General features: G+C 39.4%; 1 protein-coding gene across 1 annotated transcript; it reads left to right on the forward strand.

The window, feature by feature from the left end:
* The first annotated feature begins 1,847 nt into the window (after positions 1–1,847).
* On the forward strand, positions 1,848–15,714 carry Havcr2 (hepatitis A virus cellular receptor 2). The gene is made up of 7 exons (XM_076855732.1): positions 1,848–1,908; positions 2,899–3,237; positions 4,329–4,412; positions 8,368–8,411; positions 9,981–10,107; positions 12,078–12,114; positions 15,248–15,714. Exons 1-7 carry the CDS (start codon positions 1,848–1,850, stop codon positions 15,405–15,407), a joined length of 852 nt encoding a protein of 283 aa, XP_076711847.1. The 3' UTR covers positions 15,408–15,714.
* The last annotated feature ends 286 nt before the right edge of the window (positions 15,715–16,000 follow it).

A 16,000-nucleotide genomic window follows, 5' to 3' on the forward strand; every position in this document is an offset into this window, starting at 1 on the left:
GTCTGATCATGATATCATATAATTGTGTCTATTAAAAAATCCAGCTGGGGTTGTAGCTCAGTGATTGAGTGCTTGCCTAGAATGCACAAAGCCCTGGGTTCCATCCCTAGCACTGCAAAAATAGGTAAACAAGCAAATAAAACAAGCTTCAAGGAAAAGAAAAAAAAATCACCAAGAAATCAAAACTGAACGAGTGTGAACATTTTCAGGAACAGGCCTCTACACACAAAGAGAAGGGATTAGAGTAGGTCTCTAGATGCCTTCATGCCTGGACTTTAATAAAATAATAAATTGTTAATGTTTTATAAAGGTGATCTCAATGGCGATTGTAGAGATGGATAGAAAATAGAGTCATAAGCCACAAAACTTATTCCTTGTAAGAAGGAATCAAAAGCTGAGAGCTAACACTTTTAAAAGCCTTGCCCAAGGTCATGCTGCTAGTGCATATGTCACCAGCCCCATGTATTATCCACTCTGCCCTATGCTTAAACATGGATGTTTTCTGGCTGTTGTAAACCACGTGGGAAAGCATATTTAGGACAAAGGTTAAATTCATGCAATGTGATGCAAACGTGGAAAAGTCTGGGGCTTAGGAGACTTGTGTTCCTATTCTAAATTACAAATCACATGCCTTTGGGCAAATAATTTTTCTTGAGTCTCAGTTTCCTTGTGTGTGAAATGAGGCAATTAACTATGATCTCTTGAACAACTACCACTATGTTATGCTATTTAAGTACATATACCAAACAAGTTGAATGTTTCTATTAAATGCATTTAATGGCATCCAGGTGACGAGGAAATTCAGGAAGGCAAGACATAGAGGAAGGCCAACTGTGTTTTCAGAAACCACTCAGTCTGTAAACTCACTTCCCTTTTGTAAAAAAGCTTTGGGATTTAAGGTATCTAGATAAAAGTCACTCTCCCAGGGCTGAGGGCACGTGGGGCTGGTATTGCCTCAGGTATGAATGGTGTGGCTGGAACACAACGTTTTCTGGCAGTTCATGCCAGAAGCCCTCCGAGAGTGAGAGTACCTTGTGTTCATGAGATGGAACAGAATACTCCGGTCTCCTCAATTCCATCCAAAGTCAGGGAGTAAAAAAGCATTACCAAGAGGAATATGACTTTCCTAAAAGGCAGGGTTTGAAAGTTTGAAGGTCGAAGTCAGACTATTAGAGCTGTACGTATATCACCTATTCATTTTATAAATTTCTAAGTGAGGAAGCTCAGATTCAACAAGGTATAGGACATGAATGAATTTGTGTTAGAACAAGGACAAGAACTGGGTCATGATCATATTGGCAGTTGTCTATGGATGTGAGGATAAGGAAGTTGCCATCCATTGTTCTGTTCTCCAGCTCCTAGTTCAGTGCCTGCATAGAGTACCTGCTTTATGAGCACTGACTGAATGAATGCATGAACCGTATGACTGCATTTTATATTTCCCGTTAACCAGCCCAACTTGCACACTGTCCATTTTGGACCTACTTAATCTAAGTAATAAGATGAGGGTTCTTTCTACTGGCTATGACTAACACTTTTGTTCCTCTGAAATATTGCTTCCTCTTTGTTGAGGCACCAGGACAAACATCATCATGTTCACAGGATATGTGGGGTGTGGTATGACAAACAACTGGGGCTTCTTTTGATGTGACTGAAGATTTAGCAGCGTCAGTACAGACATCATTGGTAGTTAGACACCCTCAAGTGTGGTCTGGCAATCAGCAGAAGTAGCTGCCATTCATGTGATTGTGGAGGAAAGAGACAGTTGGAGGAAACACTTAGTTCATCTGGAGAGTTCAAACTGTGCCTAAACAGAGTCATCCTCTGACTCTTCCTCTGAAGAGCCCATGTTTTCACATCTTTCTTTTAATGGTATCCTGTTACTGCTGCTGCTGCTGCTACTTACAAGTAAGTGTGGTGTGGGTATTTACAGTTGGAGAATGATGCTGGACGGAGGGCAAGATAGCAAGAGATGCAAGGTGGTCCTCACAACATCATTTGTTGAGGTACAAGTTTGGAACCCACCTAAATGTCCACCGGTGGAGGAGTAGGTAAATAAATGTGATATTTCATGATACACACAGTAAGCCTGACTGAATATACTGGTATAGAATGTCTTTCAATCACAATGCTTTTGAAAATACCAAGGGGTCAGCATAATGTACGGCAGGCTCCTCTCTGTGTGTGTGCATTGGGAAGGAGAGGGCATATCTTAGCCATTTCTTAATGTGGGCTCCAGGGAGGAGAACTGGGAAATGGGAAAAAGATGGGGGAGGAAGTCAGACTTCTGATGCACTTTTTATACTGTTTGAAGGTCTTAACCTATAAACGTGTGTGTGCTGTAAAAGGAATTAGTTTTAAACCTCAAAACAACCTGTGAGTGGCTTCAAATATACTAGCTTCTTATTTGGCCAAAGCTATTTATTCACTGTGCCCCTGGGCCTTTTGAAAAAAAAAGAGAGATTTGTGTTTGGATAGCCACCCTTGATTGATGAGTAAGTAGTTCCTGACTGACAATGAGATTTTCTGTTCGTCCATTCCAACAGCTGTGTCTTCTCATGTTCACAGAACTGTCCACAATTTTCTCCTAGTTCTCAAAGTGGTGGTTCTGATAGGAAGGGTCAAGGACCCACGATACGTGGAAACTGTTAGAAATACATGTTCTCAGACTCCACCGCAAACCAACTGTGCCAGGAACTGCAGCGGTGGAGTCCCCCATTCATGTTTTCACAAGGCTTCCTGGTGATTCTGTGGCTGCTCAAACATTAGCATAGTGAACCATCCTCCAAAGGGGGCATCAGCCGTGTTCTCCTCTGCATTCTATAGAGCTTTGTTTGCTGTATTCCTAAAATAAACTAGCCTCACTCAGGGTCTTGCTCTCCTTCCCTCTTTCTTCAGGGTCTTCGGAAGGGGAATACATAGTTGAGGTGGGTCAGGATGCCAGTTTGCCCTGCAGCTACAAACCCATCTCTTCAGAGAGTCTTGTGCCTGTGTGCTGGGGCAAGGAGTCCTGTCCTATATTTGGATGTAAGGATTTGGTGCTCAGCACTGATGAAACGAATGTGAAAGATCAGAAATCCAGCAGATACCAGCTAAAGGGGAATTTCCACAAAGGTGATGTGTCCCTGACCATAGTGAATGTGACTCCAGCTGACAGTGGGACCTATTGTTGTCGGATCCAGTTTGTAGGACCAATGAATGATTACAAACTAAATGTGGAGTTGATCATCAAACCAGGTGAGTGGAATCTTTGCATGCCTTCTCTATGCCTAAGATTCACATCTTAATCACAATAAACATTGATTTTTTACTACCTCTGAGTCCCCTAATTATAGTTCTGGGGATGGACCCTGAAGACCTAAAGTTTAATAAGCCCTACCTGTGATTTCCAGCAATGTTTAACACCCTCCAATATATTTTGAATGTCCTGGATGATATCTACAGAACTGGAAGACAGCCTAGATTAGTGATTAGGTACCCTAACTGCTCATTAGAATCACCTGGAAAAGCTAGGGTATGGTGGCACATGTCTGTAATCCTACTGACTTGGGAGGCTGAGGCAGGAAGATTGCAAGTTTGAGATTGGCCTCAGCAACTTAATGAGGATGTAAGTAGCTTAGTGAGACCCTGTGTCAAAATACAAAATAAAAGGGCTTGGCATGTGGTTAAGCACCCCTGGGTTCTCTCCCTGGTACAACAACAACAAGAAAATCATATGTAGAGATCTTTTTAACCACTACAATGCTTGGGCCCCACCCACAAACAGAGAAATCAGCATTTCTGGAGATGGAATCCTGAACATCAGCTTTTCATGGATTCTACCCCAGATACAACCAGGATGTGAACCACTGGACTTTGCATGTGTGTTGGGGAGGGGTACAGGTTCTTGTATGTTTTAAGATTTATAAGGCACATACTTTGTGACCGAATGGGGCCAGGTTCCAATCCAAGTCTGCATCGTACTAATTGCATAATCTTAGAAAAGTTATTTGAACTCTGTGACCTCCTCTGTAAAATATGATAATAATACTTACATATAGGCAACTGAATGGATAATATTTTATGCAAAGCCTTGGGTATGGCCACTTGTGTGATTCTTAGTTCCATTAATAGTTAGACTGTCACAATGATGACTGCCTCTTACCTCTGTCAAAAGTTTGAAGTGTGTGTTCTCCCTCAATGAAGGAGTTCAGCTTGGTTTGGAAGCTGAGGATGTGTCTGTCTTCATTTATTGTCTTTCACATTTTTTCTGCTGCTCCTTTGATTCTCTGAAACAAGCTCTCTGCACTCAGAGAAGTCTCATCCTTAATGTTGGTTTCTGACATTAGCCAAGGTCAACCCAGCTCCAACTGCCCAGAGAGATGTTACTACAGTCCTTCCAAGGATGCTTACCACCGAGGGACATGGCTCAGGTAATACATGGGGCATAGGAGGAAGCCTTTAGCAGGTGACTGAGCTCAGAGGATGAGGCATGGATGTTTTTCTGCACCTGAAACAGTGTTTGAAGTGAAGGTGGTAGTGAAGACATCCTGAGTTCAGATTCTGGATTAGCTACACACTAGCTAAGTGACCTGGGCCAAGTTCTTTTACTTCTCAGGACATTAACTTCCTCTTCTGTTCAAGGAATGAGTTTGGAGACTTTTGGATTCCATGACCCAGTGAAGTTCCCCACCCATGCTAAGAAAGAATTTTGGTGATCTATATATTTGCCAAATAAGGAAAGAAAAGTATCTATTGCCATTATTTCATTAAAAAAACATTGTCTTTTAATCTTATTTTACTTTAACTTTTAAACAATAAAATTATTTTATTTTATTTAATTATTAAGTAAATCTAACTTAATGGAAAAACTCATTACATCATCCTCATTATTTTCTGATTTATTCTAGGACCAGTGATATTTCTGCATGTATTCGCCCCAATCCATGTTCAGGGACTCTTAGATTAGATGACTTCTCTCTAGCTGAAATACAGCCCATCAGCTTCCTCAGCTTAATTCTTTAGCTAGTTCACCAAGGTACTTCAGAAGAGAAGGTAGGACAGAATACAGACCTCAGGTCACCTTGATCAAGAATGTTAATACTATGATTCCTGGTCCGAGTTTTTGTCTCTCTCAAATTCTATGAAGCTCTTTTTTTCTTTTTCCTGTAAATTGAGGTTAAAAATAGGGAAGTGTCACCTCATAATGTTATAAACCATATAAGTCATGCCTTAAGAGTTTTAAGTCAAAAAATGTATCTAAAATGCTTAGTTTCAGTACTGATTATAGTACGTACTCAGTATAGGTTAGCTATTGCCATGAATAATATCAGAAGGAAGAATGAGATTATGGTTAACTACTTCAGTGACAAGTAGAATGGGTACAAAATCCAGCTCTTCTTATGAGCTCTGTGAAGTTTCCCACCTCTCTGAATATCAATTTTCTTATCTCTTCAAGGAGGGCAATACCAGTGTCTACTTCATAAGGTACTATAAATAATAAACAGTAGGGGCTGAGGGTGGGGCTCAGTGGTAGAGCGCTTGCCTAGCACATGTGAGGCACTGCATTTGATCCTCAGTACCACATAAAAATAAATAAATAAAATTAAGGTATTCTGTCTAACTACAACTAAAAATAATAATAATAATAAGAGTAAACAGGATAATGTATGTGTAAATACAGCATAGTACCTGGCCTATAGAATTCATTTAAATATTATTTATTATTATTATTATTATTATTATTATAGTGATTAACTTCACGTCCTTAAAGGTTCAGGCTTTGGTTGTTCTCTAGTGACTGGAAGCCTTCATCTCTTTTGTGATTAGTGAGGAAATTAAATACGGCAGGAACAGATGATCACCCACATTGTGGGATAATCAATCATACAGGTGTTTATTATGTGCCATTGTTTTATTTTAAAGAACTTACAAATATAGACCTAGATGGGATGTCAGGGATCATTTAGTTCCACTTTTCCACCCTGTTCTTCCATGCATCTTCCAATATCACCACTGAGTAGGTACCTGCTGTATATCATACATGCAGGCATACAGGGAATAGGGAGTTCACTTCCTTGCCTATACCATGAACTGAAGTCCCCTTCCCCTTAGATTTTGCTTGTTAGTTACTCCCTCCAAGATAACAACAAAGGGGCCATCTCTTACATCAGAGAATATAGGGACTTTACCTAGATAGAATTTCTGAGCTTTTCAAAAGCCTGAATTAAGAAAATAGTTGAATAAGCAAACCAACAATGGCGCCGCCCCCCTCAAAAGGCAATTGCTCCAAAACAGGAAAACAAAACTAAAAGTGAAGTTAATGAACATCTAACAACTTGCCTATATGTAACATTGTGTCAATTAATCAAGGTGAGTCAGTTCATAGGTAGTCTATGATTTTTGTTTAATGTGATGTGATTGCTTTTAATGTGTTCAATATAAAGTGGAGTGAAGCCTTAAAAAGCCAGGGTTCCCAGGGCTTTGGAATGTGCTAAACCCACCTGAACACAGGACAAGTGTCCTCTCCCTTCTTCCTAAAGGAGGTGGGACTGGGTCATGGGTGAGTCCTAAGCTCTGGGAAGACTAGTTTGAATTCCAGATTTCTCATAGGTAAAGTACTTCTGTGATCATAGGTAAAGTACTTCTCTAAGACTCAGTCTCTTCATCTGAAAAAATGGGGAAAATGCTCTTACATACCTGTTGTGGTGAGCACTAAATGGGATTGTGGCTTTATAGTGCTAAGCACCACGTCTGGCACACAGACAGTGCTGAGCAGATAAGGACCACTGCATTCATACACTTTGATGTTCTCTCTGCCTGCAACCCACCCACCTCCTGGGTTCTCCAGAAAGAAACACTGCAACTTCTTCCAACTGTCCCCCTCACCTTGGCTGATGGGCAAATCTGTGAAAATAGGCTCTGATAACTCAATGTGCTCCATCCATTTTATAGATCATTGTCATAGCAAATGAAATTAAAAAAGAAGAAGAAGCAGCAGTCAGTCTTAACAGTTAGGCCAACAGCCAAAATTATAGGGAAGCAGAAACTGGATTTCCATTTGAAAATCTTGCATGTGGTTAAGATTCATGTTTACTTAGCAGTTCCATTGTGGTTTTTATACCTTAATTTGCTAAATTCCTTTCAGGTAATAGGCAAAATATAATCTTGTTCATATCTGTTTCTTAAATAATTTTAGGACGAGAGTATACCTTTATAATATTGAAATCATAGTCTGCTAAACTATTATTTAGTTGAACCTGATATACATCTTAAAGGGTTTAGACTTCAAGGTTTCCAGGAGACAGCCATGGTGTTTAAGGAGTTTAAGAGTCTTCTGAGGAAGCATGCTTTGTTTTCCCAAAGCTGACAAACAATTTGTGTTTAGAATATAGTGTCCACAAGATCAGGGTCTGGGGCCTGGGTTTGTGGCTCCATGGTAAAGTGCTTGCCTAGCATGTGTGAGGTACTGGGTTTGATTCTCAGCACTGCATATAAATAAATAAAATAAAGTCCATTGACAAAACTAACAAAATATTTTTAAAAAATATCAGGGTCTGTTCCATCAGGTTTGCTGCTCTCCCCTAAACCTGGCACAGAGTTATACATTATTCCTTGACTCCTTAATCAGATAAAAGAAATAAACAAATCAACCAAAAGGAAAGATGGTGAGTTGACAGATGAGCAGCGTGGTCTTTGAGGTTGTGAGGGTAGATGGTAGAGAATGTATGCTTGAAACCAAGTGGACCTAAATTGGAAGGTCATTTCTATCATTCACTAAACTCTGTGACCTTGGAAAGTCACTTAACTTCCCTAATCCTCAGTAGCTTCATCTGTCTAAGGGGACTAACAGTCCTGACACTTTAGGATCCTTATTTCGAATGCTAAGTGAGATACTTCATTGAAAGTTTGGCACAATGCCTGGGTCCTGGTAAATTGTAGCTAGAGCTCTTATTTCTTATACTCTGTCTCCCTCCTAATGAATAAATGTTAAACTTTTTCTAGAAAATGGATTTTTTTCATTTCTTTCAAAGTCTAATTAGAATATAATGACTGTCATCTTTGCTATTGAATTTTTGTAGAAGCCACTAAAGCCCTGTGGATAAAAACAAGCTCCCTATTCAATATAAGTCTTCCTGACAAAAAATCTGTATTTCAGGAAATAGAAGTAGTAGGGTTCATTATCTAGATGAATGCCCATGGTCATCCTGAAGTTGATTTGTAAGCAATCAGTAAATTCTGTTGTCTCTCAATTAGTTATTGTGAAGAGGATGGGGAAGAATTAGTTTTAAGCAGGGTTATAGACATCATTCAGCTTTTTCTGATACAAAAAAAAGTTTTTAACTATTGACTATCTTCCCTCATTTGTGTGTGTTTGTGCTTGTGTAGTGGAGACACAGACCCTGGGGACCTTCCATGATAAAAATCAAACAGTAAGTAATTTTTGTGTGTGCGTGCTAACAATCTCAACTACATAAAGAAAATCTTGCTTTAGACGTCTTCACACCTACCATTTCCTTGGGATGGAGGAGGCTTACCCCCCTGAGCTTCAGATTCCTTGTCTGTAATGTGTTGATGATGACAAACCAAAAAGAAGAAACATTAACGTGTTGTTCCTCTTCTCAAATTTTACAGTTGTTACCACTGTGGAAGTTTCTAAGACTTTCCAGCTTCTTCCAATACACTTCTTCTTGCTTCCCTTATATCCCAGGCAAAAGGTTGATTCTGAAATTTGTTCATTTATATTGACAGAACATCAATCCGGAATATTCAAAGCCAAGAATTTATGTCATTTAAGCATAAAGTAATACTTTATTTTACCATAGTTTTAGTGTTCCCCACATTTCCAGAGTGAAAGAAAAATCACAAGAAATCAAGCTTGTAATGGTGACTTAAAAATTATTTTTTTTTAATTTTTATTGTTGGTTGTTTAAAACATTACATAGTTCTTGCTATATCATATTTCACACTTTGATTCAAGTGGGATATGAACTCCCATTTTTACCCCGTATACAGATTGCAGAATCACATCAGTTGCACATCTATTGATTAAAAATTCTTTGAGGGCACATCTGGGAGTCTGTGTTGCTTTGACTGAATCTCCTACCTGTATGTTCACATCTGGCCCTCAGCATCCCATTTTTGTCCCTCCCTCTTTGCAATCAATGACTGCCTTTTGAGTACCTCTGTGTGACTACAGTGCTTACTGCACAATACTTTGCAGGCACAGTCTAGCTGCTGCAGAAGTAATGTGCATTGAATAAATGTGTACATGTTTATTGAATAAATGAAAGGTTTAACTCTTCCCCAATTGTTTTAAAAGTCCCCACTACTACTGGTTTTAAAGGAAGATATGGACTGAAATTTTTGAAATAGGAGGATTTTTTATGTCTCTCGATTATCATAAAAATAAATTAATTAGAGAAGTAGCAATAATGTCTACCATTGATTGAACATTTATCATGTGTCAGGCCTTGTGCTAAGCATTTTATATTATATAAACTTAGGTTTTCCAATAATTCTGGAAGTTCACTTAACACTTGGTGATCGAGCTGAGATTTGAATCTAGCCCTGTTTGATTGCCAAGTCCTGGTTCTTTTGTTACATTATTTCTGGGAAAATAGGTGTTTCACTGCAAGGCATCCAGTGTAGACCACTCTGAAACTCTCTGGGGGGACACAGGGTATGCTAAAAAAACAGGACTCCACTCAAAAGCCCATTTTTTGGAGTGTGGGGAGAGATCCATTTATTAAGAGCTCTTTCTACAACCACAGTGCAGAAGAGAATACTCCATTTCTTTGTTAACTCCAATAATTAAACTAATCCATGTCTTTTGTGGTTTGAGCCTTGTCTAAAAGGAGACAGATCAGGGGTAGTTTTAAAGTCCCTTCCATACTGTGATGCTGTGAAAGGGATGGTCTGACTCCAAATCTTGGTATTGGCTGAGTACACAGCTAATTTCTGAACATTTGCTTCTTAAATCCTGTTTTGTGTTTGCATAGCAGATATCCACATTTGCTGATGAGTTCCAAAGCTTTGGAGCAACCACCAGAAGAGGCCTCTATATTGGAGTAGGAATCTCTGCTGGGTTGGCTCTTACGCTTATCTTTAGTGCTTTAATTCTCAAATGTAAGTTGTTGGATATGGTTTATCTTTCCCTCCGATAGGAACTGGAAATGTTTGAATGAGAACAAACCGAGATAAAATTTGACTTTGTGCTGGGCATGGTAACTCACGCCTGTAATCCCAGCAACTCCAGAGGCTGAAGCAGGAGGATTGGAGGCCAGCCTCAGCAACTTAGGGAGACCCTAAGCAACTTAGTGAGGCCCTGTCTCAAAATTGAAAATAAAAAGGGCTGGGGATGTGGCTCAGTGGTAAAGTGCCCCTGGGTTAAATCCCCAGCACAAATATATGTGTGTGTATATATATATATATGTGTGTGTGTGTGTGTGTGTGTGTGTGTGTGTGTGTGTGTGTATAAAACTTTGTACCTAAAGGTGATTAGGTAGGCTAAATACCCACTATACTTCTAAACCCTCACAATAATAATAGCTAATAATTATTCAGTGATTACCACATGTCAGGCAGGTCCTGTGTCAAATGTTTCACATACATTTTATCATCATCACCATTAGCAAGTTTCAGAGCTGGGATTTAAATTCAGGCAGGATGATTCCAGTATTTTTTCTGCATATCATTAATTAAGAAGACATTTTTTTTTTCAGTGCTGTGAATTATTGAACCCAGGGGTGCTCTAGCACTGAGAGACATCTCAGCCCTTTTTAAAAAATTTTATTTATTTATTTTTATGTGGTGCTGAGGATTGAACCCAGTGCCTCACATGTGCTAGGCAAGTGCTCTGCCACTGAGCCACAACCCCAACCCCATCCTAGCCCTTTTTATTTTTTATTTTGAGACAGAGTCTCCCTAAGTTGCTGAGGCTTGAACTTGTGATCCTCCTTCCTTAGCCTCCTGAGTAGCTGGGATCATAGGCGTGAGCTGCCATGCCTGACTCTTGTCAGCTCTTGAAGTGTAGCTATTCCTTGTCTAACTGCCCAGTCAATAGCTCCACTTGGATATTTCACACATTTAACAAAATGGAGCTTCCAATTCTATATTATTCCATCTTCCTTCTCTGGTCTTTTCCATCGTATTTTACCATTGTCTGTCTGGTTGTTTAAGCCAGAAATGCAGAAGTCATCCTGCTCCCATTCCTACCTCTTAAGATGCAGTCCAATGTCAGTTCCTGAAGTCTTTCTCCAAAATATATTTAAAATCCCTTATTCTGCATGTCTTGGCTACCACCTTACTATAAGGCACTGCCATCTCTGTTTTCTTCCCATATCTTTGTTCCTCTCCCTCCTTCTTCCACATAGCTGACAGTGATATTAACACCCAAACAGACATATTGCTGTCCTTCAGTGATTTCCTATAGGTCTTAAAATAAAACTCTAACTCCTTATCACTATGGAAAAGTCCTGTGGCCCCTAGCCACAGCTTACTCCTCAGCCTTCACCTGGGGCCGCTCTCTTAGCCACTTTTTGGTTTCAGGAATCACCCAGATCTTTCCTGGGGCTTCTCTCTTCTTAGAAGGCTCCCCGTGGCTCTTGACACCGCTGACTCATTCTTTTCTTTCAGAGCTGAACTTAATGATAGTTTCTGAGAGTGTTGCCCTATTCTCTGTTTCAGTATGGTTTTGGTTTCTCTCATACATCACACTTTGAAATTATTTTGTTTTTCTACTTACTTACTCTTTTCTTTTCCTTCTACCCTATCCGCTTTCTTCTCTTTTTTCTCCTTTCTCCTATGCAAGCTTCGTGAAGTTAGGATTCACAATTCACCTTTGTGTCAACCATGCCTAGCAAATTGCCAGACACTTAGAAGAGGCCTCGTGGTATTTGTTAAATAAGAAAATGCATCTTCTTTATTTTCTAGCATAGTACATAGAACAAACTAAGATACACCTGGTGAGTTTGATTTAGTTTCTTCTAAGCAGAGACCAGATTTCCCTAAACAACAATTACCCGCAGTGAGCCCATTTTATTTCTTATTTATTTTACCTAAGCACATTTATTCATTTTACTTTCCTCTTTACCTAGGGTATTCTCATAGGAAAAAGAAGTTACAGAATTCAAGGTAAGAATAGGAATGGGAGAGGGAGAATCTGAGCGGCCCCCTACCCTAATATAGCTTTGATTTTTGCCCTGAGAAGGTTTGGCCTAGGGTTTTGGGGGTCTAAGCTTGTATTTCTTTTGCCTGAAGTCTAATTATGAAATGCAAATTTAACATGCTGCTCTGTTTGCTCCCTGATCCATCTAGCTTCCTTAGTTCTAATGGTAATGTATAGAATTTATCTCCCTATTATTAAGAAATGCTTATTTATCTCTGTATTAATGGGGATTTTTTTCAGTGAACTGAAACCTCAACTTATTGAGCACTTACTATATCCAGGGGGGTCAGGGCTGGACACTGAGGTAACCAAAGTGAACAGGAAAACCAGTCTGTTATCAGGGTTTTTATAGCCCCACTCAGGCTTTTCAGCTGATGATATATAGGATCACCAGGGCACTTAAGCCAACTGATGCAGGACCAGCCCTGTAGCAACTGAATTGGAACTTTGATGATGAGGACTTAGCAGATGTTTCTCTGAAAGCGCTCTGGGTGGTTCTGTTGTGTAGTCAGGGCTGAGAGTTAATTCGGGTCCCTGTCTTCATCATCATTTCTTACTATTTACACCATCCATTCCTGATCGACATAGGTCACACTCTTATCAGATTTTCCAGTTTTAGTAACATTTGGTGCATTACAAGAATGTAATGTATTTTGAGAAACAAATGACTGTCCACTAAATACTATCTAAATCACTGATCATTTTAGACTAAGTTAAATGTGGTATATTATAAAGACAAAATAACATGTAATAAGAAGTCAAATAAAGTAACAAATAAAATATTCAATGATTAGTGTTCTTCATTAAAGCAGAAATTGGGAAATATGATTATTATTCAGAGGTAACATTGATAGGAATTAACTCATCATTTGTGAAATTATATGATTAATGTTCATCCCTGTCTACAAATTGTAAACTCCACAGAAAATTAGGAAGTTGTCTGCCATATTAATGACTGTATTCCCAGAACAGTGCCTGATCCTATTAACAATCAATATTAATGATAGAATAAATTAGTATTTTTCACGGTTGACTTGTGAGGCAGGACTCACATTATTTCCATATTACAGACAAGGATACTAAAACACAAAGTTTACTAACACTTAACCTCTATGGGATTTTTGTGCCCCATTCAATTCTGTCTCTCTAGTTGCATAGAACAGTGTGTAACATACTAATTATTTCTTGAATGAAAACAAAACATAGTGTATGCCTGTAATTCTAGCAACTCAGGAGGCTGAGGCAGAAGGATTGCAAGTTCAAGGCTAGCCTTAGCAATTTAGTGAGGCTCTAAGTAACTTAGTGAGACCCTGTCACAAAATTTAAAAAATATATATGGAAAAGGCTGGGAATGTGGCTCAGTGGTTGATAGCCCCTGGGTTCAATCCCTGGTACTCAAACAACAACCACCACCAAAACCAAAAAAACAACAACAAAAAAGATTTATGCAAATCTTAAAGCTAGCTTGTATCAAAGAATATGAACTCTAATCTGATTGGATCTACAACATAATTGTTTCCAATTCCTTTTCCTTTTGAAATTGTTCAAGCTCACAGAAAAATTGGAAAGACAGTGCAAGGAACAACAGAACCTCCACCTGAACTCCACATGTGGCATGCTGTACATTCTGGCTTTGTCCATTTCTTGATATGCACAATGGTTTTTCTGAACCATTTGTAAAGATGTTGTAGACATCTTAACACTTCACCTAAACATTTCAGCCTTTGATGACTAAGAATAAGGATATGCAGTTTTTCTATCTAAGAAAAATGAGGTTAATTCAGATTTTCTCAGCTAGTCCCCAAATTATTTTATGGCTTTTCCCCCCAGTTGACATCCAATCAAAGATCATACATGTCTCTTCAGCAAAGCCTAATCTTATTATTATTATTATTATTATTATTGGTATCAGAAATTGAACTCAGGGGAACCTGGCCACTGAGCCACACTCCCAGCCCTATTTTGTATTTTATTTAGAGACAGGGTCTCACTGAGTTGCCATTGCTGAGGCTGGCTTTGAACTCTCGATCCTCCTGTTTTCAGCCTCCTGAGCTGTGGGGATTACAGGTGCATGCCTCCACACCCATCTTTTTTTTTTTTATTTTTTTATTTTATTTTTTTATTGGTTATTCAAAACATTACAAAGATTGCAGAATCACATCGGTTACACATCCACATTTTTACATAATACCATAATAGTAACTGTTGTATTCTGCTACCTTTCCTATCCTCTACTATCCCCCCTCCCCTCCCCTCCCATCTTCTCTCTCTACCCCATCTACTGTAATTCATTTCTCTCCTTATTTTTTTCCCATTCCCCTCACAAACTCTTATATGTAATTTTGTATAACAATGAGGGTCTCCTTCCATTTCCAAGCAATTTCCCTTTTCTCTCCCTTTCCCTCCCACTTCATGACTCTGCTTAATGTTAATCTTTTCCTCCTGCTCTTCCTCCCTCCTCTGTTCTTGGTTGCTCTCATTATATCAAAGAAGACATTTGGCATTTGTTTTTTAGGGATTGGCTAGCTTCACTTAGCATAATCTGCTCTAGTGCCATCCATTTCCCTGCAAATTCCATGATTTTGTCATTTCTTAGTGCTGCGTAGTACTCCATTGTGTATAAATGCCACATTTTTTTTATCCATTCATCTATTGAGGGGCATCGGGGTTGGTTCCACAGTCTAGCTATTGTGAATTGTGCTGCTATGAACATCGATGTGGCAGTATCCCTGTAGTACGCTCTTTTGAGGTCTTCAGGGAATAGTCCGAGAAGGGCAATAGCTGGGTCAAATGGTGGTTCCATTCCCAGCTTTCCCAGGAATCTCCATACTGCTTTCCATATTGGCCTCACCATTTTGCAGTCCCACCAGCAATGTATAAGAGTACCCTTTTCCCCACATCCTCGCCAGCACTTGTTACTGTTCGACTTCATAATGGCTGCCAATCTTACTGGAATGAGGTGGTATCTTAGGGTGGTTTTGATTTGCATTTCTCTGACTGCTAGAGATGTCCACACCCATCTTAAAGCCTATTCTTTTAACCTCATTCCATGTTGCCTGCAAAATCCTTAAATCAACCGCAACACTTTTCTTTTCACAGTCTCATCACGCTGGCCAACCCCCGTCCCTCAGGGTTGGCAAATGCAGCAGCAGACAGGATGCGCTCAGAAGAGAATATCTACATCATTGAGGAAAACATATATGAGATGGAGGACCCGAATGAGGACTACTGCTATATCAGCAGTGAGCAACAATACTGACCACCTCTGGGTTCTCACCTTTTTATGCCATTGAATCCAGCACCTTCATTTTTGACCTTGGTGTTGTTTTTTTCAAAACTGAGACGTGTCAGCTAAATGGTTTTACAGGTTCTGTCCAGGGGCACCAAGAAGAGTGTTCCTATTTTCTGGAGATAATTAGCTCACATTGGGGTTCAACCCTGACCTTTGCTATACATCATTATCTCTGTATCCCAGCTAACAGAGGTACCCAACCTAGAGACTGCCAATCATGGGCATTAGACTTCAAATGTACTTTTATGCACATTAGGGATTCTTGATATGAAATCTCTCCAAGAAATTCAGCTCATGAGAATGTAGAGTATACTGTGTGTTGAGACATGTGCTTTTTTTCTTTGGTACAGATAGTCTAAAGGGGCACTGATTTTCATGGAGGTCTGTAATCCTTAAAAAGGTACAATAAGCCAAATGTTGTGATACATACCTGTAATCCCAGCAATTTGGGAGATTGAGGCAAGAGGATTCCAAGTTGGAGGCCAGCTTCAGCAACTTGGCAAGGCCCTAAGTGACTTATGGAGATACTATCTCAAAATAAAAAATAAAAAGGTTGAAAA

Source organism: Callospermophilus lateralis, chromosome 5, assembly GCF_048772815.1.
Source record: "Callospermophilus lateralis isolate mCalLat2 chromosome 5, mCalLat2.hap1, whole genome shotgun sequence".
Lineage (NCBI taxonomy): Eukaryota > Metazoa > Chordata > Mammalia > Rodentia > Sciuridae > Callospermophilus > Callospermophilus lateralis.

Excerpts from the sequence above, each read along its gene's own strand:
- Havcr2 (XM_076855732.1), top strand. The coding sequence starts at position 1,848 with ATGTTTTCACATCTTTCTTTTAATGGTATCCTGTTACTGCTGCTGCTG. Across the intron at positions 1,909-2,898 it reads GCTGCTGCTGCTACTTACAA|GGTCTTCGGAAGGGGAATAC; the intron begins GTAAGTGTGGTG and ends CTCTTTCTTCAG. Across the intron at positions 4,413-8,367 it reads CACCGAGGGACATGGCTCAG|TGGAGACACAGACCCTGGGG; the intron begins GTAATACATGGG and ends GTGCTTGTGTAG.